Source organism: Mya arenaria, chromosome 11, assembly GCF_026914265.1.
Source record: "Mya arenaria isolate MELC-2E11 chromosome 11, ASM2691426v1".
NCBI classification, from domain to species: domain Eukaryota; kingdom Metazoa; phylum Mollusca; class Bivalvia; order Myida; family Myidae; genus Mya; species Mya arenaria.
This window is the reverse complement of record NC_069132.1, coordinates 23,056,843-23,081,991: the sequence shown is the minus strand read 5'-3', so window position 1 is coordinate 23,081,991 and position 25,149 is coordinate 23,056,843. Positions and strand designations below refer to the sequence as shown.

At 37.6% G+C, this 25,149-nt stretch overlaps 2 protein-coding genes and 1 long non-coding RNA gene across 4 annotated transcripts in view; all 3 read right to left on the bottom strand.

Moving 5' to 3' along the window:
* Positions 1–6,608, bottom strand: part of LOC128207576 (organic solute transporter subunit alpha-like) — a 12,352-nt gene extending 5,744 nt beyond the window's left edge. The window contains exons 1-5 of the mRNA XM_052910604.1: positions 6,397–6,608; positions 5,897–5,952; positions 2,200–2,363; positions 1,035–1,108; positions 249–407 (exon numbers count right to left, since the gene is read on the bottom strand). Coding sequence (XP_052766564.1) covers positions 249–407; positions 1,035–1,108; positions 2,200–2,363; positions 5,897–5,945 — 446 coding nt within the window. The 5' untranslated portion in view covers positions 5,946–5,952; positions 6,397–6,608. The remainder of the gene's footprint in view (positions 1–248; positions 408–1,034; positions 1,109–2,199; positions 2,364–5,896; positions 5,953–6,396) is intronic.
* A 2,695-nt stretch (positions 6,609–9,303) lies between these two features.
* On the bottom strand, positions 9,304–14,447 carry LOC128208758 (uncharacterized). 2 transcript variants are annotated; one of them, XR_008256882.1, is made up of 6 exons: positions 13,036–13,049; positions 12,802–12,814; positions 11,116–11,236; positions 10,647–10,790; positions 9,845–10,081; positions 9,304–9,549 (listed from the first exon to the last, which is right to left on the bottom strand). It is a non-coding gene; the product is annotated as an uncharacterized LOC128208758 (long non-coding RNA). The 2 variants fall into 2 exon arrangements; XR_008256883.1 differs by lacking the exon at positions 12,802–12,814 and having other exon boundaries at positions 13,036–14,447.
* Positions 14,448–19,123: 4,676 nt separating this feature from the next.
* On the bottom strand, positions 19,124–24,785 carry LOC128208757 (uncharacterized). The gene is made up of 3 exons (XM_052912316.1): positions 24,072–24,785; positions 22,793–22,939; positions 19,124–21,142 (listed from the first exon to the last, which is right to left on the bottom strand). Exons 1-3 carry the CDS (start codon positions 24,292–24,294, stop codon positions 20,988–20,990), a joined length of 525 nt encoding a protein of 174 aa, XP_052768276.1. The 5' UTR covers positions 24,295–24,785; the 3' UTR covers positions 19,124–20,987.
* Positions 24,786–25,149: the final 364 nt, after the last annotated feature.

Here is a 25,149-nt window from a genome sequence, read left to right as displayed (position 1 = left end):
TCACTGGCAATCAATTTAAACTTAGATCAAGAAATACAAGCTCAAACACTAAATTGTATTAATGATATACATGTAATTCAAATAAATACGGACTGCTTCTACTGATTTACCGGCACACAACCGAGGTTGTTTTCGATAAAAATGGCCGAAGAGTTTCGAATGTTAGGTAATTTCCGTATTAGTCCGGAAATAGGGCCTATTTTACAAAATAGCCGAGCGTGGTTGGATTGCGGGCTTTTACAACTTACTTCGTGAGAATCCTAGGTTTGAGTATGCAACAGCAACAACAACAGCAGGGCGGCACAGCAGTCTTCACCTTTGTGCCGTTTAGGGCCTTCACGAGATTGCCGCCGAAATATACCTCGATCACCAGTGACACGAACATGTAGAAACACACGGACAGGTAGCTGCAGTGAACGGGGAGAGGGGGGTCTGCGTCAGATGCTTATTTAGATGCAAAGTGATCAATGATAAAATTCGTTACACTTTTAAATGAAATAGTTATGTTCTAAATATACATATACATGTACAGTTAAATTTTATATATCCTTTTCACAAATAGAACCTATTTTATTGTGTTATTTTCGTTTGTTTTAATGTTGCACCAAGTGCCATTATAATGTCTAATGATTTAAAAAACAACATCATTGTGGCCCTGTCAATAGGTTGACTTACTATGACAGTCTCTCGCTCAAAGATTGAACTTTTTGACAACTTTTTTATTATTGTCTTGGAACCAGCCAATTTTTACGAATAACCATGGAAAGCAGTTAAATAGGACTGCTTACAAAAATAGATCACATATTTTATATTTTATTAAAAAAAAATGATGTTTTATGGGGTTTTTTAAACCGGTAGTAACGGTTTCAGCCATAAAACATTAATTTTGGAACGGAAATATGAAAATCTGCGATCTAATCTTTTGTCAGCAATCTTTTATTACTGGTTTGCAGATATTAAAGCAAAAAAAAAGACGTTGAAGCGGTATATCTGTGAGGGTGCATCTATAAACAGTTTATAAAAAGTTTACATACCAAGCGGCGACGAGGTCCACGAGAAGGGAGCTTTTGGGCACCAAGAGCGCCAACATGGCACATGCTGTTGTCACCTGAATTAAAGAATATGACTGAATCTGCGAAAACATCCGAATAACGTCTCATTCGGACGTCAGAAGACCTTGAACAAAACGGTTTTAAGACATGTGTGTGGTCATTTAATTGCACATCACGGATGTTATCTTTTCTCAATTACACATACCGACCCGAATCTTAAAGTGGCACTCTTATTCAAAATCAATACAGACACATGGATAACAAACATCAATACAGACACATGGATAACAAACATCAATACAGACACATGGATAACAAACATCAATATTGACACATGTATAACAAACATCAATATTGACACATGTATAACAAACATCAATATTGACACATGTATAACAAACATCAATATTGACACATGTATAACAAACATCAATATTGACACATGTATAACAAACATCAATATTGACACATGTATAACAAACATCAATATTGACACATGTATAACAAACATCAATATTGACACATGTATAACAAACATCAATATTGACACATGTATAACAAACATCAATATTGACACATGTATAACAAACTTCAATATTGACACATGTATAACAAACTTCAATATTGACACATGTATAACAAACATCAATATTGACACATGTATAACAAACTTCAATATTGACACATGTATAACAAACATCAATATTGACACATGTATAACAAACTTCAATATTGACTGATAAATCTTTAACTACTAAATAAAGCATTTATGCTAAATATTTAATTAATACTAAGAAGATTGTAACCGTGTATTTAATAGCAGAAAGCGCCAAAATATTAAATGATTGGTGAATGCTAAAATATTTACTGTGGTCTACTATTGTCTCATGGGATAGAAATACCGTGTTTTATGAAGATTTCTTTCAAATAAAACTCAATATCCTTCATAATAACCATTGTATTCGACATTTATTCATCCTTTTAGGAATATAGAAACAATATTACTAATTGTGGTCAATCTTATTTGGGAGTAAGAGTGCATCTTTAAGTGATATATAAGTTATACAGAAGAAACTTATTCCGAAATTGGATTTTACGAGCTAGCTGGCGATGGCCGAGTAGTAACGATTAAGTTTGTCCAGCGTACCGGATGCAGGCCAAGGATGGTGCCGACCTTGACCACTTTCTCGCTGTGACCCTTATTGACCCTTATAACGTAGAGCAGCGACTCGATAAAGATGATTATACTTCCGACGGTGAGCACGCACGCTAGCGCCATCAGCATCATTGACACCCAGCTCCGGACTAGAACTGGAATGAGACATTAACCAGGAAAAACTAGTCATACGACTATCTCATAAATGATCGGTCCCTGCACTGGATAATTTTGTCGTAGTGCAGCATAAATCGGGCTCTAAGATACGCACGGTTCTGGTCTACGTTACGATAACATTTTTATAAAAGTATATAATGTATGAATAATTTTTGAACCAGCGGGATACAGTATATTTCAATTTTTGGCGTTTAATTGTCATATCGATCGACGCTATGTAATTAAGCCCTTGTCAGACCACTGTGATTGCACGGTAGAGTGCCGTGAACCGCAGGATATTTTTTTTTTCATGAGGGTGACGATGTCACGGTGTTCTCACGGCGACCTTGACATTTATACGGCGTGTTGTTTTGCACTACCTATGAAAACGATATCTCCATCAATTCTCCATTCTTCGAAATGCTCACGAACATTTGAGACCATGTCCGCCAAAAGAGATGTGAAGAAGGCAGAATGAGATCCACAGCGTCTCGTCATCCGGGATCTGCTGGACCTGCATATAGGCAAGCGATAGCCCCGCTTGCTGTTGCACATCAGTCATGATAAACTTAACGTTTTTTTTGCATATATCTTTTCCTTTATGCTATTATGTTGGGTTGACTGAGAGTCATACAAACGCCGATCAACAAGGTAGAAGCGCATTGGGTTCTCAAAGATTCCCGTGGTGGCTCCGTACAAAAGTTGTTAGAGCGCCGCAATCATGTACGTGAAATTAGCTGCCTAGCGGCCTAGCGGCGTGAAGTTAGCGGCCTAGCGGTCTAGCGGCGTGAAGTTAGCGGCCTAGCGGCGTGAAGTTAGCGGCCTGGCGGCCTAGCGGCGTGAAGTTGGCGGCCTAGCGGCCTAGCGGCCTAGCGGCCTGGGGGCCTAATTATTTTTTCTATTTCCAAGCAATTGTTAATGCGTTTTTTTTTAAACAATGATAAATCAAGATTTTTTATTCATATAGTTACATAGCGGCCTTAAATTATTATCTATTCAGAATATTTTTCTTTACCTTTTATTCTAAAACAATTTTAAATTAACTGTTTTATGCACAAAATATCACTCTGAAGCGTTTTTCAACTTTTTTTCAAAAAAGTCGATCAAGCACTTCAGCGACCTAGCGGCATAGCGGCGTGAAATTAGCGGCCTAGCGGCCTAAATTGAATCCCATTTCAAAGCATGTATACATGCATTTTCTTCTAAAACAATGACATTTTAACTGTTTTTATGCACAAATTAACACATTGAAGCGATTATCAACAGTTTTTTTCCAAAAAACGTCGATAAAGCAGTCAGCTAATTCAAAGCATTAAACATGCCTGTTCTTCTAAAACAATGATGTATTTACTGTTTTTATGCACAAATTATCACTCTGAAGCGTTTTTCATTTTTTCCCCAAAAAAAGTCGATCGAGCACTTCAGCGGCCTAGCGGCCTAGCGGCGTGAAGTTAGCGGCCTGGCGGCCTAGCGGCCTAAAATGATATCCTATTTCAAACCATGTATACATGCATTTTCTTCTAAAACAATGACATATTAACTGTTTGAATGCACAAATTAACACTTTGAAGCTATAAGCGATAATCAACATATTTTTTCCAAAAAGTCGATTAAGCAGTCAGCTATTTCAAAGCATTTAACATGCCTGATCTTCTTAATCAATGATATATTTACTGTTTATATGCACAAATTATCACTCTGAAGCGTTTTTCAACTTTAAAAAAAAAAGTCGATCGAGCACTTCAGCGGCCTAGCGGCATAGCGGCGTGATGTTAGCGGCCTGGCGGCCTAGTGGCTTAAAATGGTTTCCTATTTCAAACCATGTATACATGCATTTTCTTCTAAAACAATGACATATTAACTGTTTGAATGCACAAATTAACACTTTGAAGCTATAAGCGATAATCAACATATTTTTTTCCCCAAAAAGTCGATTAAGCAGTCAGCTAATTCAAAGCATTAAACATGCCTGATCTTCTTAATCAATGATATATTTACTGTTCATATGCACAAATTATCACTCTAAAGCGTTTTTCATTTTTTTCAAAAAAGTCGATCGAGAACTTCAGCGGCCTAGCGGCCTAGCGGCGTGAAGTTAGCGGCCTGGCGGCCTAGTGGCCTAAAATGGTTTCCTATTTCAAACCATGTATACATGCATTTTCTTCTAAAACAATGACATATTAACTGTTTGAATGCACAAATTAACACTTTGAAGCTATAAGCGATAATCAACATATTTTTTTTCCCAAAAAGTCGATTAAGCAGTCAGCTAATTCAAAGCATTAAACATGCCTGATCTTCTTAATCAATGATATATTTACTGTTCATATGCACAAATTATCACTCTAAAGCGTTTTTCATTTTTTTCAAAAAAGTCGATCGAGAACTTCAGCGGCCTAGCGGCCTAGCGGCGTGAAGTTAGCGGCCTGGCGGCCTAGCGGCCTTAAATGCTTTCCTATTTCAAACCATGTAAACATGCATTTTCTTCTAAAATAATGACATATTAACTGTTTGTATGCACAAATTAACACTTTGAAGCTATTAGCGATTATCAACAGTTTTTTTCAAAAGCGTCGATAAAGCAGTTAGCTATTTCAAGGCCGCTAGGCCGCTAGGCCGCCAACTTCACGCCGCTAGGCCGCTAGGCCGCTAACTTCACGCCGCTAGGCCGCTAACTTCACGCCGCTAGGCCGCTAGGCCGCTAACTTCACGCCGCTAGGCCGCTAGGCCGCTAACTTCACGTACATGCCGCAATCATAAAAATAAAACTCCTTGTTAGACGCGTAGACGCGCCGAATAAGCGCGGTTAAGACGCATTGTGTGATCTTAGGAAACCTTACTGCGCTGCTAAGGCGACCTCACGGCGAACCAACTGCGCTCTCACCGGAACGCCGAGCGACGGCGCTTGTTTTGGGCATGCTTAAAGTGTGCGCCGTCGCTCAGCATACTGTGCGACCTCACCGCGTTCACTTGGCGATGCCACTGCGTTACCGTGGCGATGCTTGCGATTCCACTGCGCGCTGGTCGGCGTGCTGGATTGTTCTTGGTCGCGTGGGAACGCGACCCTATTGTGACAGGGGTTAACATAAACCTAATGAGAGCTTAAACGGCGTGATAAAAGTAAGCCTCCTCCACAAAACTACCATAAAACTTCATTTATTAAAACCGTCCGATGATTGTGGATCTCCGTTGATATGAATGTTGTGGAAAACCTGTCTTAATTTTTGTGATTTATTAAGAAAATTGGTTTACGTAACGTCAAACATTAGTATATAGGTACAACATTCATCGCCGAAGTTCATAATATAAATAGGTCAAGACAAACATGGCCCTCTAAGGTAATAATGAGATAAATACTTAAATATGTATTAATTGAATTATCTCTTAATTGTATGCATTTAAGTATTATAGCCGAAACCACATTATGAAAAAAACATTAATAACCATGAGAAACTAATTGCATTACAGTAAACACTATTTTGTAATGTATGACATTTCTCCTGTAAACATGAAGTAAACGAGAAGTACATACCTGGATAGTAGTCCTCGGTGCTGGGGAATTCGTTGGAACAGTTCGTCATGATGATCCTGTATGTATATACCACACATTTATATACTTATATCCCACATGTATATATCCCACATGTATATACCACACATTTATATACTTATATCCCACATGTACATACTTATTCCACATGTATATACGTATATCCCACATGTATACTCATTTGTTCTTGAATGTATATTCTATATAACATACATAGTTAAGATTTATTATGTACAACCAAATGTGAAAACCTTTATCAAATTATTATTCACCTCTCAAAATATCAATATATTAGAAACTTATTGTTATATTAAACTAAATTACGTTAAATTATAATGTTATTTAGAAACAATCCATGTATGCATTTACGACTATATATTGCATAAAAACATATGATAATTATTACGGATATAGTTATACTCTCCTCACGCTTTATTTTATGCGTAACAAATTTAAAAATGTTAAAAATTGAACATATATACCTTTATATTTGGATGATTGACTATGAACTACCATCTAGTGTATTCCCTGTTCCCACACGGCAAGTGTCTGTCCTACATGCACGTTGTAGCTAACTATATATGTATTTGCACAAAATCAGTTGGGTTGAACCCTCAAGGCAAACAGATGTCAGAGTCATTAGTTATATCTACAAGTATATATTATCCAGTATGTTTCATAAAAAAGAAACAAGTAATCCGCAAACTAGTAAACCTTTGAACATCACAATTTTACACTATTATAGTATCCAAGAAATCAGTTAACCTTTGGCCATCACAACTTAGCACTCTTATATACATACAGGAAAATCAATCGATCATTCTGCTGGCGCTTCTGGTTTCTTTTATCTACACGCGGAGCGAAAAATCTTCGATCAGCAGCTTTAAATAACGTTACAATATGTATATAGTTGAACGATCAAATATAATATGTTATTATAATGTTCGATGAAGCTGCACTGGAGGTCAGCGTGTCGCCTTTGGGCGTCTTGCTTGATACCTTTTCGCTTATGAGGATGAACAGTAACGTTGCAGGTTGGACTACACTATAAACCGTATCAGATGTCACATGGTTCAAATTCATTAAACTTACTCAACAAAACTTGTACATATCATGTCAGATTCCAACACGAACTAGTTCATCAGGGGGGTTTCATGACAATTGTGTTTGCAAGAGCGACACAAATGGGTCATTTTATCAATCGTGCACAAATTTACCTACAGTACTGACTCCATCGCTGACGACAAAAACAGCGGCAACAACAGCGGCACTTGTGGCAACAAGCTATAGCAACGATATCCGGTCAGCTTTCAATGTCTTTGAATAAAAGACACTTTGATCAACTTTGACGGAATCGACGAAGAAAAGAAAGAAAAAAACAAAGGAAAATATAATCAATCATAGATACCTGATATCCGCAATCAATCGTTTTGATGATTCAATGACAAGCCGTTATGGCACATATAGTGTGTGAGTGTGTACATCAATCAATAGAATAATGAAGTAAAAACCAAATAATGCGGTTTAGGCCTAAACAAATAAATTGTGTGGTTCGGGTAACATGGTCCCCAAGAATAGGTAGGGTAGGTCGGGATTTTTTTTTTACTTTCTTTATAAATTGTATGACAGGAATATCGTACAGCTGTTCTTCATAAAAACGGGTCCATGGCCCCTTGTCGGATCTTGACATGTCAATCTCGGATACAGATCCCGGCTCGAACAAAAACGTTATCTCTACATCTTCGAAACTCATCTTGGGTTTATGAGCTTAAACTCCCGACGTTCTGGAGTGTTTTTTTCGCAAGTCGCACCTAAAAAAAAAAAAAGTAGGGACGGCGAAACCCGAACCACACAATTTATTTTTTTAGGCCTAATGGAAAAGTTTAAAAAAGAGGACTGTAAACATTAAAATGCAAAAAAAGAAACGCGTTGATTCCAATTAATTTAAAGTGACACTCTTATCTTATTCAAAATCAATACATACACACACATATATAACAAACAACAATTTTGACTGATAAACCTTTAACTACTTACTAAATAATGCATTTATGGAAATTTTACTGATAACACGACTGTAACCGTGTATTAAATAGCAAAAAACGCAAAATTATTAAATGGTTGGCGAATGCTAAAAGATTTACTGTTGTCTACTCATAAGATAGAAATACCGTGTTTTAAGCTATTTTCTTTTAAGTCAAACTCGGTATCCTTCATAAGAACCATTGTTTTCTACATATATTAATTCCTTTAGGAATATTAAAGCTGCACTCTCCGGGCACAGATTGAACGTTTTGACAACTTTTAATTTTTTGTCTTGGAACGAGCCAACTTTTGCGAAAATGCATGGAAACCAGTTATATAAGACTGCTGACAAAACATTTGATGGCAGGTTTTTATATTTAAGTACAAAATTTGATGTTTTATGCATTTTTCGTAAACCGTTAGTTTAGGCCTTAAACTATTAATTTTCTAACGGATATATGAAAGTCTGCGAGCTGATCTTTTGTCAGCAATTTTTTTATCGTTGGTTTGCAGATATTTACGCAAAATTTTGCTCTTTCCAAGACAAACAATAAAACAAGTTGAGAAAACAGTATATCTGTGAGAGTGCAGCTTTAAAACAATGTTATTAATTGTGGAAATTCATATTTGGGAGAAAGATTGCATCTTTAATGTAAGGGAGAAAACTACGTTAAAATTCATATATCAATATTCATAATAACTTAGTTAAGTCCCGTTTCACCGCTTTTTTATTTTGACAGGGTCTTTCAGTAACTAATTGACAAATACAACAGAATAAAGGAAATAAATTGGTATGAATACAACTGTATTTATTCTGTCAAACGTTTTAAAATTGTTCGACAGACTGTTTCTACAAAGGACTGAAATGTTTGAAATACCATGTGTATGTCTGATTTCAGTAATTAAGTTGTGATATTTGGATTTTGCTTGATACTCGTATTATATCAAAATGAAAAATGATAAACTTTACAATACATTTAATTTAAAGCTATCGCACCCCTAGTTCAGCTGATTCTTCAGCTGTTAGCTTTTTAAAATATATGATTGATTCTTATATAAGCCGAGAACAAAACAAAAATGAACACGTGCATTTTTTCCGACAGAATGACATAGATTTGATTTGAAAGATTAGTGCAACCTTATATCGCTAAGTGAATTACAGAGTTATTAAATACAGGTATTGATATGTGCGTTAGTAATATAAGCTTTACCGCAATGTCTAATGTACTTTTCAAAACAAACTATTTGCATTTTGTTAAGAATTTCAATTACCTTAATTGCCATATTTACGAGTAAAAAATACCCCCATGAGCAAATTTTGCCACATCAACAATTTTTCGGCAAATAATATTGATAACACAATGAAACCGAAATCATTGATATTTATTCCATAAAAATGAAAAATAATGAAGTCATAATGATATAAAAATGGTGAGAACAGTTGAGTGCGACGTCATACGGTCTTTGGCCGGCCTGTTGCGTGCGACGTCATACGGTCTTTGGTCGGCCTGTTGAGTGCGATGTCATACGGTCTTTGGCCGGTCTGTTGGGTGCGACGTGATACGGTCTTTGGCCGGCCTGTTAATCGCCCATCATAAATGCAACAAACTCTGCAATAAAATTAAACACACATTTATCAATGCTGCGTTTTTGTAAATGAACTGTTTACTGCAAGAGCATGCCGATTCAATAACACACAGTTCGTACTAATACGAGCATTGCTTACAAGAAAAGAGTCGTCAGCATTAAAAGGTCGGTCGGTTATTACTGACATTCCGAAAAAAAGGTATTTGCACGTATGTTGTAGTTTCTCTCAACATCATGAGTTAAAGATCGGTTTGTCTTTAACTTATGTTCCACTATCAAAATGTTTCTTATTATCACCCTTCAAGGGCCGTTCCTTACCCTCTATGTCAATCTTTCCATCCCCGTCCAGGTCGGCGCCGTCGATGATGGCTTGAAACTCCACTTCCGGTAATTCCTCTCCAAGAAGCGGCGCTACTATCTCACGCAGTTGCTCCTTGCTGATGTAGCCGCGGCCGGCCGGGTCGAAGCAGCGGAACGCATCTCTGAGCTCCGCCGCCTGGTCCTTCCTACCCAGCTCCTCGACAACCTCCGAGAACTGTTCGTACGTGATCTCATCTGGCGAGTAGAGAAGTATTGTGGCATATTACTACCGTTATATAACCAGTTAACGTTCGCGAATTGTCTCGTGTCAACCACTCATTTTTCGCGATAATTATTTAGCTATCTAGTTAATATTCGCGAAACCTTTACGGAACGATAAATATCATGAGACAATATCAGGCTTGAAAGTGCCCGAAACTGTCACCTATTACCTTTTTAAGCTGTAAAACACTAACAGGTTAACTAGTTATAAATAGAGAATTTTACTTAATATGTTACATAATAACTGGTTAACTTGATAAGATTCGTGTGATCAATTATCAATACATGCGTTTTGGCTTCTACCAGTAGCTGGTTATCTAGTTATGAATTGCAACTTTCAATTAGTTATCAGCACAATAACTGTGATGAAATGTAGAACTAAGTTGTTTGGACTGACCTTGTATGTATCACTCTATTAGTTTATCTTATAATTTTCGCAACATAATTTTGATATTTAAAACAATCCTAACCCCAACCTGCATAGTTTATATACAAATAAGAAACCTAGCCGGGTTTCCAGCCCATATAAGCCACGTACCCGGATTGCCAAGCCTCTGTTTCAACGTGTCCAGGTCTGTTGGAGTAGGATTAAGTCGCGCCACTCTGAGGGCGTTCTCCAGCTCCACGACGGGTATTTTCCCCTCACACTCAACGTCAAACACGTCAAACGTCTTCCGTATCTCTGCATGGCAGTGAAATGACGTTCATGGTTTAGTTGCACATCTGCATTAAAAGCTTGCAAATCCTTTAATTAACTTTAACACAAGCAATATTTTCTTGTTCAATATCCAAAGAAACAGTGTTTTTATAATACAGTATTTTCTCATTTAGAAATTATATAAAACAGTGTTTTCTAGTTCAGTATTGATATAAAACAGTAGGTGTGGTTAAGTATTTATGTATAAAACAGTGTTTTCTAGGTTAGTGTTTATGTAAAACAGTGTTTTCTAGTCTATAATTTATATAAAACAGTGTTTATTGGTTCAATTTATAAATGAACAGTATACAGCTGTAGTCTGCGGTGTTCACGCACTCCAGTCACGGATCGAACACAATCATTCAGCCATCAACCAAACGAACGATTTATTGAGTGCTACATCTATATGACCGTTGTTACTGCAGCATCAACTACCAATGACACAAATTCTTCATAAATAAATGTGTGATTACTCACTATTACTACAATACTAGCGAAAAAAAGTAACTAAGCATATGCCGGATCGGATAAAAATGCTGTGCAAATCACAAGGTTGTTCTCCACCTTCAATTTAATCATCAATGGATACGAGGTAAGTCCTCCTCACATGTGGACTTTTTCAGAATCAATGCTCTTGTTAAGATGCCTTTATCTTTTAACTTTGTAAGAAACAGTAAAATTCATCTGTACTATTTACTACTTCTTCTACTACTACTTCTACTTTTACAACTTCTACTTCTACTACTACTTAAGCTACTGATTCAACTACTTCCACTACTGTTACTGTTACTGCTTCTGCTTCTGCTTCTGCAGCTACTGCTACTGCTTTTGCTTTTGCATCTGCTACTACTACTATTACACTGCTACTGCTACTGCTTCTGCTTCTGGTGCTACTACTACTACTACTACTACCACCACCACCACCACCACCACTACCACTACCACTACCACTACCACTACTACCATCACCAACACCACCACCACCACTACCACTACCACTACCACTACCACTACCACTACCACTACTACTACTACTACTACTACTACTACTTTGCTGCTACTTACTTCTTCCGCTTCTACTACCAACGCTGCTGGTACTAGCCTACTTCTCTTACGATCCTACTTGTGCTGCTGGTAGTTCTGTTGATACTACCTACTACTGCTGCCACCTACTACTGCTGCCACCTACTACTGCTGCTACTGCTGCTGCTGCTACTACTTCTGCTGCTGGTAGTTCTGTTGATGTTACCTACTACTGCTGCCACCTACTACTGCTGCTACTGCTGCTACTACTTCTGCTGCTGGTAGTTCTTTAATGTTACCTACTACTGCCGCCACCTACTACTGATGCTACTGCTGCTGCTGCTACTACTTCTGCTGCTGGTAGTTCTTTAATGTTACCTACTACTGCTGCCACCTACTTCTGATGCTACTGCTGCTGCTGCTACTACTTCTGCTGCTGGTAGTTCTGTTGATGTTACCTACTATTGCTGCCACCTACTACTGCTGCTTCTAAAACTACAGTTGCTGCTGATTCTGCTAATGCTGCTGATACCCACTTCTTTGGCCACCCACTAGTGCTGCTGCCACCTACTACTGCTGCTTCTTGTAGTACTACTACTTCTACTACTGCTTCTACTACTTTTACTCATACTTTAACTTTTACTGCTGCCTACTACCTACTACTGCTTCAACTACAAATGCAGGTGGTACTATTGCTAGAAGTACCGGTACTAGCGCTACTAGCCTCCTGCTCGGTCTTTCTTGCAATTACATGTCTGTTACTGCTTCTACTGATTCTAACGCTGCTGCAGCTGCTACAGCTTCTGTTACCGTTACCACTATCCACGCTGCTTTTTCGCAGGCACTACTTCCACAGCTGTGTTAGGTGCTTTTGTTACAATTTTCCGTTTTCAAGTACAATTTAGTGTTTTTCATTTATTAATTCACGCAACTAAAACTACCTATTTCAATGGAATATACATATAGTACTTACGTGTCTCGTCAGTCTGTTAAAGTTAAAACATATTTAAATGATTTGATAACTGGCTTAAAATGGTAATAATTTTCAATTTTCATTTATCAGTAATAATAATAATAATAATAATAATAATAATAATAATAATAATAATAATAATAATAATAATAATAATAATAAAATTAATGATGATAATAATAATAATAATAATAATAATAATAATAATAATAATAATAACAATAATAAATTTACCATATCTATATCCGGAAGATGTTACTGCAAAGTAATAGAGAACCCAACCTTATGAAAACTTAAATTCCACACTTAAGGAAAACTGCTAATGTAAAAAGTCAATTAAGATTTACAAAATTTTAATGTGCATAAGAGAGCCATTATTTGGAAAAAAATGAACAATGTATCTTTTGTGGTAGTCAACACATTTACGTCGGTATATAGAAACATGTGTTGACAATTACTCTTAATTTCATCTTAAGCACTTCTTCAAATATTGAAGAACCTTATCAGTGTTAAAACTTTAAATATAGAGAACATTCATAAATACCTAATTGACAAATCGTATTAGGGCGACTCGGGAGACGAAGCTATTTGAAGGATTAATAATTATTTTCAATCACCTATAATCATTATATGTTTTTATGATGGATCCGGTTTCTGACATTACAAGATGAGCATTACTATCGTGCGTGCCTGACACATGCACGACTTGTGTTTTATGCATGCAAATACACATCGCCACAATGCAGTGGCAAAGCCGTGAAATAAATTAAATACTGAAAGCAGTGGTCTGCTATTGGCAGGGGGCATTAACCCGGTAATGGACCATCTAAAAGCAGTTTTTTTGGTCATCATTATTATAAATGATTCAGGCACATTCCTCTGTCATTGAGATATAACCGGACAGATCTATCACATATAATAATTTTGAAGAGCTCTGACAATCAAACATCCATTAAACAGATAACAAAACCGCCAAATGTCCATGAAGTAAAGAAAACAACAGCCAGTTTCCATTAGTTCTTAATTGGTTTTATTAATTTGGACTTATTTGAATCTCACGCATGCGCACTAAGCAATATAAAGGCATTCGCGCTGCATTTCGCACTGAGCACTAAGAAAGTTAGCATTTATTTTTATTCTTCTAAACGAATAGTGGCCGCCGGGCTGCGCTGACTTATCGTTTAGAAAACCTAAAATAAACACCAACTATTACTTTGCAGCACGGGTCAGTCTCCAACTTTTGTGATGGGATAAAATAAGTGAAGAATACGAAAACAAAATTATGTAGGAGTTTTTCTTTAAATTTAGAAGTTATTATAAAAGTAGACAAACATCATTAGACGGAAGAGACGTATAATTAAGAATGTTACCACACCATTCATCATGAAAAAGTAAATACTAACAAGATGAAGGTATGGTAATTACGTCAAGTTATTCAAGTTTTAGTGTGTGTATCCCTGGCATTAAGTTCAATAAACATTCAGATGTCCCTTGGTTGCTTAGTCAGGGTTTGTACAGCTTAAACCTTCCGATATTTGAGTGCTGCTGTCGATCACTACCAAAACATGCAGAAGTCCAGGGCTATCGGTTTTTAAAGCGACACTCTCTAATTTAGTGTGGACATACCACGTAGTTTGTGACGTCACATTTAGTTATAACGTGAAGTAAAATACTGCTCGACTCAAAAAGGATTATAGCTGTAAGTGTGTTATTTTTATATCAATTTTTATAAAACCTAGCGGAGGCTAAGCGGAAAAATGTACACTACACTCGGTTACTAAGCGGCATGTTGAGTAATTTAGAGTTTTTTTCAAAAATCGTGGGCAAATGCTGAAAATGGACAAAATATTGTTTGTTATGACGAGAAGCAAATTACGTTTCTGGTCCAAAAAGTTGTTTATATATATATTCACCATGTTTGCCTTAAAACGGAAGTCTCGGAATGCATATTCTATCCTCAGGATATATACATACCTACAAATAAGACATACAGTATATAGAAATACCAAATGTTTGTATTTTGTTATGACGAAAAGCAAAACCTATTTGGTTATGACGAAAAGCAGTTTTTAGGAACAATTGCCGACCTATCTCCATCTTGCAATGAGCCCACTTTGAACCTGTTTTGCAATGAGTATCGGTTATGTTTTACAGCAATTAAAAGACATATACATATATGACAACTGCATGTCACTGCTAAGTATTTCACTCAATTTATTGATCAGAAAACGTCATGATTCCAACAACACGTTGCATGTTCTTCTTAAGCTTGTCTGGTATTTTTTGACAAAAATGGAAATTATGTGTCGTCAGTAGGTTAGAAGTGCAACTTGATTAAATGCATATTGATAGACATATGTTAAAGTGGATACATAGAGATAAACCTTGATGTCGAACAACTGAAGCAAAACCATGTTTATCGGCACAATAAAGAGGGTCAATGATTAAATCAAACAAAATGTTTTCTTTTTTTCAGAATGATGCGGCCTCCCCTTGCCGTGGGGAAGCGCTGCAGGCGAGCAAAGAAAACACAAGGGGGAGGACGTAATTTCGTTTCATGCAAACATTAAATGAGAAAAATGTTTCATGGCAAACAAAATGGCGGATTTAGAATGCAAAGTACTGATTCAGGAACCAACTTTTGCCTGGTAAGTGGACTTTTTCTTTAAATTTTGAAAAATGTATGCGTCCAGTATGTGGCGAAAAACATATTCTTCGATCGACATCTTAGTTAGGTATCATAACTTTAAAGATAAAAAGTTATTGAAAAGATTGTGGCTTAGGAGGCAATGTTTACAAATAAACGTGTTGATTTTATCCACAAGTTTTCGTATTTTCTCGGCAAATATGGCATATCGATGCATGTTGTAACTGTGCTTGCATGTATATATTCCTATTTTCAAAACTTGGTTATTGCTCGGTTGTACACGTTTCCTGGCCGATTTTTTGTTCCTTAACCCCCATTTTGTTTATTGCAAGCACATTATCCACATTTTGGTGAGATGTAAACAAACTTCTGCAAGTTTGATAATGAAAAAAGACAAAATGGCAACGTTTACTTCAATGAACGTTTGTTTAACTTACATACAAATGTTTTAAGGGTTTTAATTGAAACACAATTAATGTGAACTACATGTAGGTGCACTTCTAACCTACTGACGACACATAATCTCCATTTTTGTCAAAAAATACCAGACAAGCTTAAGAAGAACATGCAACGTGATGTTGGAATCATGACGTTTTCTGATCAATAAATTGAGTGACATACTTAGCAGTGACATGTAGTTGTCATACATGTATATGTCTTTTAATTGCTGTAAAACATAACCGATACTCATTGCAAAACAGGTTCAAAGTGGGCTCATTGCAAGATGGAGATAGGTCGGCAATTGTTCCTAAAAACTGCTTTTCGTCATAACCAAATAGGTTTTGCTTTTCGTCATAACAAAATACAAACATTTGGTATTTCTATATACTGTATGTCTTATTTGTAGGTATGTATATATCCTGAGGATAGAATATGCATTCCGAGACTTCCGTTTTAAGGCAAACATGGTGAATATATATATAAACAACTTTTTGGACCAGAAACGTAATTTGCTTCTCGTCATAACAAACAATATTTTGTCCATTTTCAGCATTTGCCCACGATTTTTGAAAAAAAACTATAAATTACTCAACATGCCGCTTAGTAACCGAGTGTAGTGTACAATTTTCCGCTTAGCCTCCGCTAGGTTTTATAAAAATTGATATAAAAATAACACACTTACAGCTATAATCCTTTTTGAGTCGAGCGGTATTTTACTTCACGTTATAACTAAATGTGACGTCACAAACCACGTGGTATGTCCACACTGTAATTTGGATAGTTAAAGATTAAGCCTGCAATGCAGCTTGAACAATTCTTTCAACCTATTACATGATAGCTTGAAATGTTGACAAACAAAATTAATGATACATGTAGTTTGGTTTCAAAATATGTTTGAATGTAGACAACTGTATATACAATGTTGCTAAAATTCAGTTTGTTAATGCATCTTAAAAATCATAATATAACATACTTATTACTTTTTGCTCCAGTGGCGCAGAAATTACGACTAGCGGTTCATAGGTAACGACTAGCGGTTCATAGGTAACGACTAGCGGTTCATATGTAACAACTAGCGGTTCATAGGTAACGACTAGCGGTTCATATGTAACGACTAGCGGTTCATAGGTAACGACTAGCGGTTCATAGGTAACGACTAGCGGTCCATAGGTAACGACTAGCGGTTCATAGGTAACGACTAGCGGTTCATAGGTAACGACTAGCGGCTAAAGGTCCATGAATTTTGACTAGAGGTCAAGAGTTAACGACTATTGGCAAAAAGGTTACGACTAGATGTCCAGAGATAAAGACTTGCGGCCCAGATGTTATGACTATGGGTCGAGAGGTAACGACAAGAGGCCCAGAGGTAAAGACTAGTAGGCTGATGTTACGACACTGGGTCGAGAGGTACCGACAAGATGTTCAGAGGTAAAGACTAGCGGGCCAGATGTTACGACTATGGGTCGAGAGGTACCGACAAGATGTTCAGAGGTAAAGACTAGCGGGCCAGATGTTACGACTATGCGTCGAGAGGTACCGACAAGATGTTCAGAGGTAGAGACTAGCGGGCAATATGTTACGACTTTGGGTCGAGAGGTACCGACAAGAGGTCCAGAGGTAAAGACTAGCGGGCCAGATGTTACGACTTTGGGTCAAGAGGTACCGACAAGAGGTCCAGAGGTAAAGACTAGCGGGCAAGATGTTACGCCTATGGGTCGAGAGGTACCGACAAGAGGTCAAGAGGTCCAGAGGTAAAGACTAGCGGGCCAGATGTTACGACTATGGGTCGAGAGGTACCGACAAGTGGTCCAGAGGTAAAGACTGGCGGGCAAGATGTTACGACTCTGGATCGAGAGGTAGCGACAAGATGTTCAGAGGTAGATACTAGCGGGCAAGATGTTACGACTTTGGGTCGAGAGGTACCGACAAGTGGCCCAGAGGTTAAGAGTAGCGGGCAAGATGTTACGACTATGGGTCGAGAGGTACCGACAAGAGGTCCAGAGGTAAAGACTAGCGGGCAAGATGTTACGACTATGGGTCGAGAGGTACCGACAAGAGGTCCAGAGGTAAAGACTAGCGGGCAAGATGTTACGACTATGGGTCGAGAGGAAGCGACGAGAGGTCCAGAGGCAAAGACTAGCGGTCCAGATGTTACAACTATGGGTCGAGATGTACCGACAAGAAGTGCAGAGGTAAAGACTAGCGGCCAAGATGTTACGACACTGGGTCAAGATGTACCGACAAGTGGTCCAGAGGTAAAGACTAGCAGTCCATGTGTTACGATTATGGGTCGAGAGGTAGCTTCAAGTGGTACAGAGGTAAAGACTAGCTGTTCAGATGTTACGACTATGGGTCGAGAGGTAGCTACAAGAGGTACAGAGGTAAAGACTAGCTGTTCAGATGTTACGACTATGGGTCGAGAGGTAGCTACAAGAGGTCCATTGGTTAAGACTAGCGGTCCAGATGTAGAAGTACAGGATATCGAATCATGTTGCCGACAGGAATTCATGTGTGGTGTCTTTGTGGCTGGGGAAAGCATGAGTATGAGTATACATCGTTGATTATTGATTGTGTGTTGGCGTTTGTGCTATTCAATGCTAATAGATGCACTCTTTCTCCCAAATAAAATTTACCACAATCAATACAAATGTTTAAATATTCCAAAAACAATATGAACAAATGTCGAACAACATGGTTCTTATAAAGGATACCGAGTTTAAATTAAACAAAATGTGCAGAAAGCACGGTCTTTCTACCTTATGAGACGATTGTAGATCACAGTATATATTTTAGCACTCACCAATCATTTAATATTTTAGGCGTTCAGCTATTAACTACAAGTTTACAATCGTGTATTCGGTAATTAATAGTTTCCATCAATGCATTATTTAGTACTAAGTAGTTAAAGGTCCATCACTCAAATTTTATGTTTGTTATACATGTGTATGTATTGATTTTGAATATGAGTGTCACTTTAAGGAAATGAGATTAAATTAAGGTTAACAGTCCATGATTAATGCAGATTTATGTTAGGCATTAAATGTCCACCGATGTGTTGTTTATCTCACAATTTGTCCCCACAAAGATATAAATCAACATGGTAGACGCAAACAATGAGTTAAATGTCTGCGGTTATAAGCTTGAAGTAATTATCACGTCCTGTTAAATGTCAGCGGTTATAAGCTTGAAGTAATTATCACGTCCTGATCTAAAAGAAAGGCAAGAAATTCCTCGTCAGAGTTTACAAGTTTATTAATTAATGTTAAATGCAGGTTCAGTTTTTACAGAAACAAAACTCACAAACGACACGCGCAGCACTTGTTAAACAAGAGGACCACCAGCGGACGTCAACGCTCGTCCGTTCTTTACAGTTGTGTTGACAGACGGAGCATAACTTAACAAGATAGAGGTATGGGTCTGCTACCGATGATAACCAGTAAATAATGTACCAAGTTTCATAACCCTTATATACCTATGGTAAGTTTCTCGCCGACGGAGACGATACCGAGAATACGACAAAACCTCGAGTTTTAAAAGGAGCTAAAAAGAAAACAAAAACAAAAGGAAAACAAACAAACACTAAAAGGTTCAGTAAAAACCTACGACTACAATGGACATTAATTCTAATAGACATATAGTAATCACCTGAATCAAATGAGTATAAAAATGGCAAGATTGTTGTATAGAAGCAGACGGTTCGAATGATAAACACAAAACAAATCAAAAATCAATCTGCCAAAACATGTACCAGAAATTCCAAGCAATGAAAAATATGTCTTAACTATGAAATAGTTGCAACTCTAGCATACATATAGCACTAGTTTATACAGTATATATCGTATTACAAAACATTAACGATAATTATTGAGGCACACTGCTGGAAGTCTGTATACATCAGTAAGTTGGCACGGTAAGTATGCAGTATCGTTGCAAAATACATACGCTATGATGGAAATGGAGCGCTTGTTTCCCCGCCATGCCTAGGAAAATATTGCTACTTTTTCTTTACCTGTTAACAAGTGGGTTACTGCCTGTGGATCTATGTTTATTAACTTGCTGTGAAAGCAGAACATACATGAACATTGGCAAACGCCAGTCCCATATTTCAGAAGACGTTTCATATAATTCCCAGGATATTTGATGAGACTGACTCAAAGGCCCCCTTGTAGAAATAAGCACATGTATTTGCAACGCGTGGCATAGTAAAGCACTTAATACGAGTATTTAAAACATACATATTATCTACATAAACAGCAATAAAAAAATATTATAGAAAATATAATCGGTAAACATCAAACATTTGCAAATGATAACATAACCATGGTAACGAAAAATGAGTAATGTGTTCTACAGACACAATTATGCAAATATAATTTCTATCCTGGAAACCCGTATAAAATGTCTAAATTTTGTCCATGTTATATTGTTTCCTTTGATGCAAGAATGCCACGTTACTATTTTAAACTTTGTTTCTTTTTGAGTAATAATTTTGAACTGTTTACTATCAAACAAATTTCTTATCATCCCGTAAATTTGCACTGGTATATTTCCAACTTAACGAAGTAAGTACTTTTGAAGTAAATGTCGGTTGCTCATTCCGAGAATATTTCCTCAACGTGCAAACAGGCAAGTTACGTGTTTTCAGCATTAGTTTTATCATATCCGGTCTGTAAATATCGGATGTCGTAGATAGTAGCTTTTTTGACATACGAGTCACTGTTGGTAGATCTCGTTACATGTTATGGTATGTTAAGCGTCCTTCCAAAGCGTCCTTCCACAGCGGGGCATCCGTTCGTGTGCCACACTTGGTAGATTTCGTTTCACATTGCGACTTGATCAGGTGTTTTCATGAGATACAAAAAATACGTCGTTTTTTCCATTCAGCTTATAAATATGTATCACTGCTGCTGATCTACAACAAGGGACCAAAATAAGCGAACATTTTACTTCATTCAGCCAAACTTTCGAGTTACTAGACACAAATGCGTGTATAAAAATGATATACATTACATGATGCATGAAATTTATTAACGATATTAAAACTATTGATCACTTCAAACTCGCGCCACCCTCCCTGGGCACAGTATACGCCGACGGTCTATTTCTTTAGCTCGATGACGAGGAAGACGCCGGCGATGAACGCTAGGATGGCGCCAGCGATGGCCAGTCCCATGGACCAGCCGACCCCGTATGCCGCGTGCACGTCGTCAAACTTGAGAGCGAATATGAGGAACCCGATGACCATCGCCAACACTGAAACAAACGGAAACAGGAAGTACGGTTACTAATTGTATATTTGTGTCAAAACAAAAGATGTCGGGAGGTCAGTGTTCGTTTGATTCTGACGTACAATAACTATTACGGCGTGCAGCATAACGACAAGCATCTTTTGCGAATTGATTGAAACTTCTTGTGGTAGACACATGGGAACGTCTGGCCCCAATTTCTCAAAACTTCTTATGCTTAACAGGCTTAAGTAGCTTATTTCAATTAGCCAAAATCATACTTGTATAGAATTTTTATAAACGAAAAATGGTTTATTGAGATTATCATAAAGATTGTTCCTATCTTAAGTATAAGAACTATAATCAAAGTTAATATTATACAAATTATTGAAAAGCAAAAATAGCGAGCTTAGCTTAATCCTGTTATAATAGACTTAAAACGTTTCGAGAAATTGGGGCCAGATCGACCCGAAGCAGCACTCTCGGCTTGATCGTATACGTCTTATTCATGAATAACTTAACCATCTGTCTCATAGGGAAAATATAAATATGTTCAGACGTAAACATGTAAACATAGCCTGTAAAACATAAACAAAATACATTCGAATGTTAAAACAAATTCGCTGCAATGTTTATGGTCTCCAGTGTTACATAATACCTGTTGTACATCGTTGTCTCACATTCGGAAATCCTCGGCCATTTTTTATCGAAAACAACCTCGGATGTATGCGGGTACATCAGTAGAAGTAGTTCGTAAAACTTTGAATTATATTATATATTAATTAAGTGTAGTGTTCTAGCTTGTATTTCTTAATCTAAGTTTAATTTGATTGCCAGTGAAGTGTATTATTGCAAACATAATTAAAGCTGCACTCTCAGATTAAACGTTTTGACAACTGTATTATTATTTGTCTTCGAAGGAGCCAATTTATGCGAAAGTGCAAGAAAACCAGAGATTATAAGACTGCTGACAAAACATCGGATCGCAGATTTTCAGATTTAAGTTTAAAAAAATGATGCTTTATGCATTTTCTTAAACCGTTAGTAACGCTTTTAGCCATAAAACAATAATTTTCGAACGGAAATATGAAAATCTGCGATCTGATTTCTTGTCAGCAGGCTTATATCACTGGTTTGCAGATTTTTACGCAGAAATTGGCTCATTCCAAGACAAACACTAAAAAAATGTCAAAATTGTTAATCTGTGAGAGTGCAACTTTAAAGTTCCCAAGTGTTAAGTCATTACGCTTAACTGCTAAATTAAATGTCAACGCGATCAACATGCAGCGGACTTAAAAAGACCAGATTTCTGACATTGTAAACAGTCCGTCCATATACTTCCAAAGTTGTTTTCGATAAAAATGGCCGAGGAGTTCCGAATGCGATACCTCTGTGTTACAGCCTAGCAATCGCTACTATCAACTACTCATATGCCCATATTTCCCCGGTTCTATCTTTTTATGTATTCAGTTTAGGTTTTTAGAGTTTATTTTATTTTTTTAAGTTTCATCATCGTAAATGAATTTCTAAACGTTCGAACATGTTATATATTTAAATAGTTGGCATCTATTACTGTATTCATATATAATATATACGGTACAGTATTTAATACACACTAAGCCTAAAATGCATGGAACCTGTTGGAAACAACGTTTACACAATATAATTTATCCTGTACCTGCGGCGAAGGTGAAGACGATGGTCGCGATGAGGGCGGAGCGCTTCTTGCAGCGGTCGACGAACACAAACAGGAAGGTGATAAGTAGGGCGAGACCCAGGCAGATCAGCCCAACACACTCGAACGCCCGCGTCGCTTGGTACCAGTCTACAGCAGAGTATATAATTTAGCTTAAACTTTAATATTTATTTAACAACGACTGTGAAACAAATTATTACACCATTCATAACTCTAGTTGGCACCATTATGGCGGCTGATTTCTGATACTTTGTCGTGTTTTCTGGTTTTGCCTTCTTGCCACGAAAACCCACCAACACAAAATGTTCATTTCAGCAAACAAACGTGAGAGTGCCATGTTCAATCAGAGTACTCAGGGGGACCCACTTGACCTACTTTAATGACGACCAACAAACTGCACATTCACAGTCCTGAGAGGATAAAGTATACCCGGTAAACGTTACAACATATCCCCCGGTGAAATTGCCCGCCTGTTAGTTCAAAACTGACACATTAATGTGTTCACCCAGGTAACTTTTGTGGTGAGTATGACCAGTTTATAGCTGACTCTATAAAGCTAAACATATTTGCATTAAACTGCTGCATATTTAAAACAAAAGTAAATAGAGTAACTCCTTATAGACATTTGCATTTTTGGAGTCGGAAGAGGGTCAGAACTAGCGATAAATGTGTGGTAACAAAGAACGGTTATGTTCACTCATACCACTCGTTCATAGCAAAACATTAATACAACAATGCAACAGGCTACTCAGATACGAAATGAATCATGATATCAACAATATACCTGTATTTTCTTTATTTTGAACAGAACAAATTATTTGGCAAAACAAAATCATGCAAAATAAATTAAGCACATCTAACTCATTGTTTTTTTGCAGCGCCATTATTGATCGATACACACAGTCGTATTAAGTAGCTACAGGCTGACAAAGTGCCAAACTCACCTGGGAAAACCCGAGATACCACAGCCTAATTAGTTTTATGCCCAGGCTCAGGGCGTGATTGATGACTGATGAATATTACTCATGATGAAACATTCAAACGTTACCGCCTAGAAACAATGTCATTGCCATGCATATACATTTTTTTGTACTACATGTAGTACTTAGTAATACTACACTGTATTGAAAGTGCTTAAACCCTTGATGTTTCATATAATTGACCGGTCGTTTAAATGCTATTGTCATAATTATATGCAAATCACATACGCAATGGGTAGGGTATGGCTTCATCCTCGCCAGTGCTTGTACTTTGTACTCACCCTCCCATCCCTGTACGTCGAGCCAATAACCCGAGATCTTATACGACCAGCACCGAGAGCGGTCACATCCGGAGTGCCGCCACAGGCCGTAGTCGCTCGACCCATAGGCGCCGCCATACGACATCCAACTCACGGTGGCGAAACCGATTACAAACACGAGGGTAGCTAGAGCAAGACATACCACCGACACTTTCAACCACACAGACGCCGTGTTGAAACCCATATTTCAAGATGTTTCCTTATCAGTTGACTGATCTCAACCCGGAGCGTACGCACGAAGTAGGATATCTGTTTAATCACACAAAATCCGCAGTAAAGGAATATGTTGCACCATTCACACAAAACAGAACAAACGGAAAGTATCAGTTCTCAGTATAAGCTCAAACGTGCCGTGTAAATTTTAAACTATGAGAAATCCAAGGTCCCGCGCCCACACAATATCACTTCACTAGCATTCCTGAGCCAGCGCACTGAGGTAGCTAACGGCCCGCAATCTGCGCAGGAATATGAATAGGTTTCTCATACACAGCGTATAGACAGCATCGCACTCTTTTTCGTAGTAACCATGGAAACAGATCCTTTAATATCATCAATATCTGTATCTGTCATGAGTGATAATTGTATGAAAGCATGAAATAGTGTCCCATTCAGCAGTTCTAAAGCGGATTGATGGATTGCCAGCATCGTGGGACGCTATGAAAGCTGTTGCCGCCATTAATGGAAATGATCATATAGTTTAATTTTATTAAATCAATTGATAAACAACACACAAGATGTCACTGTAACCTTGACATCATTGGGAGGTTCATATATCTTTATTCAAAATAATTCTTCAGACTGAAGTGCGAAATTAGAAAGCACATTCCACAGTTTAGTGTTTTTTGAGCATGCGGATGCTTGAACACGCCAAGTGTTGTTTTTTTGTAATTCATGACTTTATAAACTAAGCTCGAACTTTCCTTATCCTCTTTAGCCCTGATCGTGTGATAATCTCGCTGCGGCGCTCACTGAGCTGCTGATCCCCGGTGCTCTGTGACGCACGTGCCAGATTGGCGGCCACTACGCGCTGCACTTGCTC

Bases quoted from the DNA above. Each gene is read 5' to 3' on its own strand.
- LOC128208757 (XM_052912316.1), bottom strand. From the start codon at position 24,294: ATGGGTTTCAACACGGCGTCTGTGTGGTTGAAAGTGTCGGTGGTATGT. The intron at 22,940-24,071 runs GTGAGTACAAAG...ACTCTGCTGTAG, and splicing joins CGACGTACAGGGATGGGAGG to ACTGGTACCAAGCGACGCGG. The intron at 21,143-22,792 runs GTACAGGATAAA...CGTTTGTTTCAG, and splicing joins CGTCTTCACCTTCGCCGCAG to TGTTGGCGATGGTCATCGGG.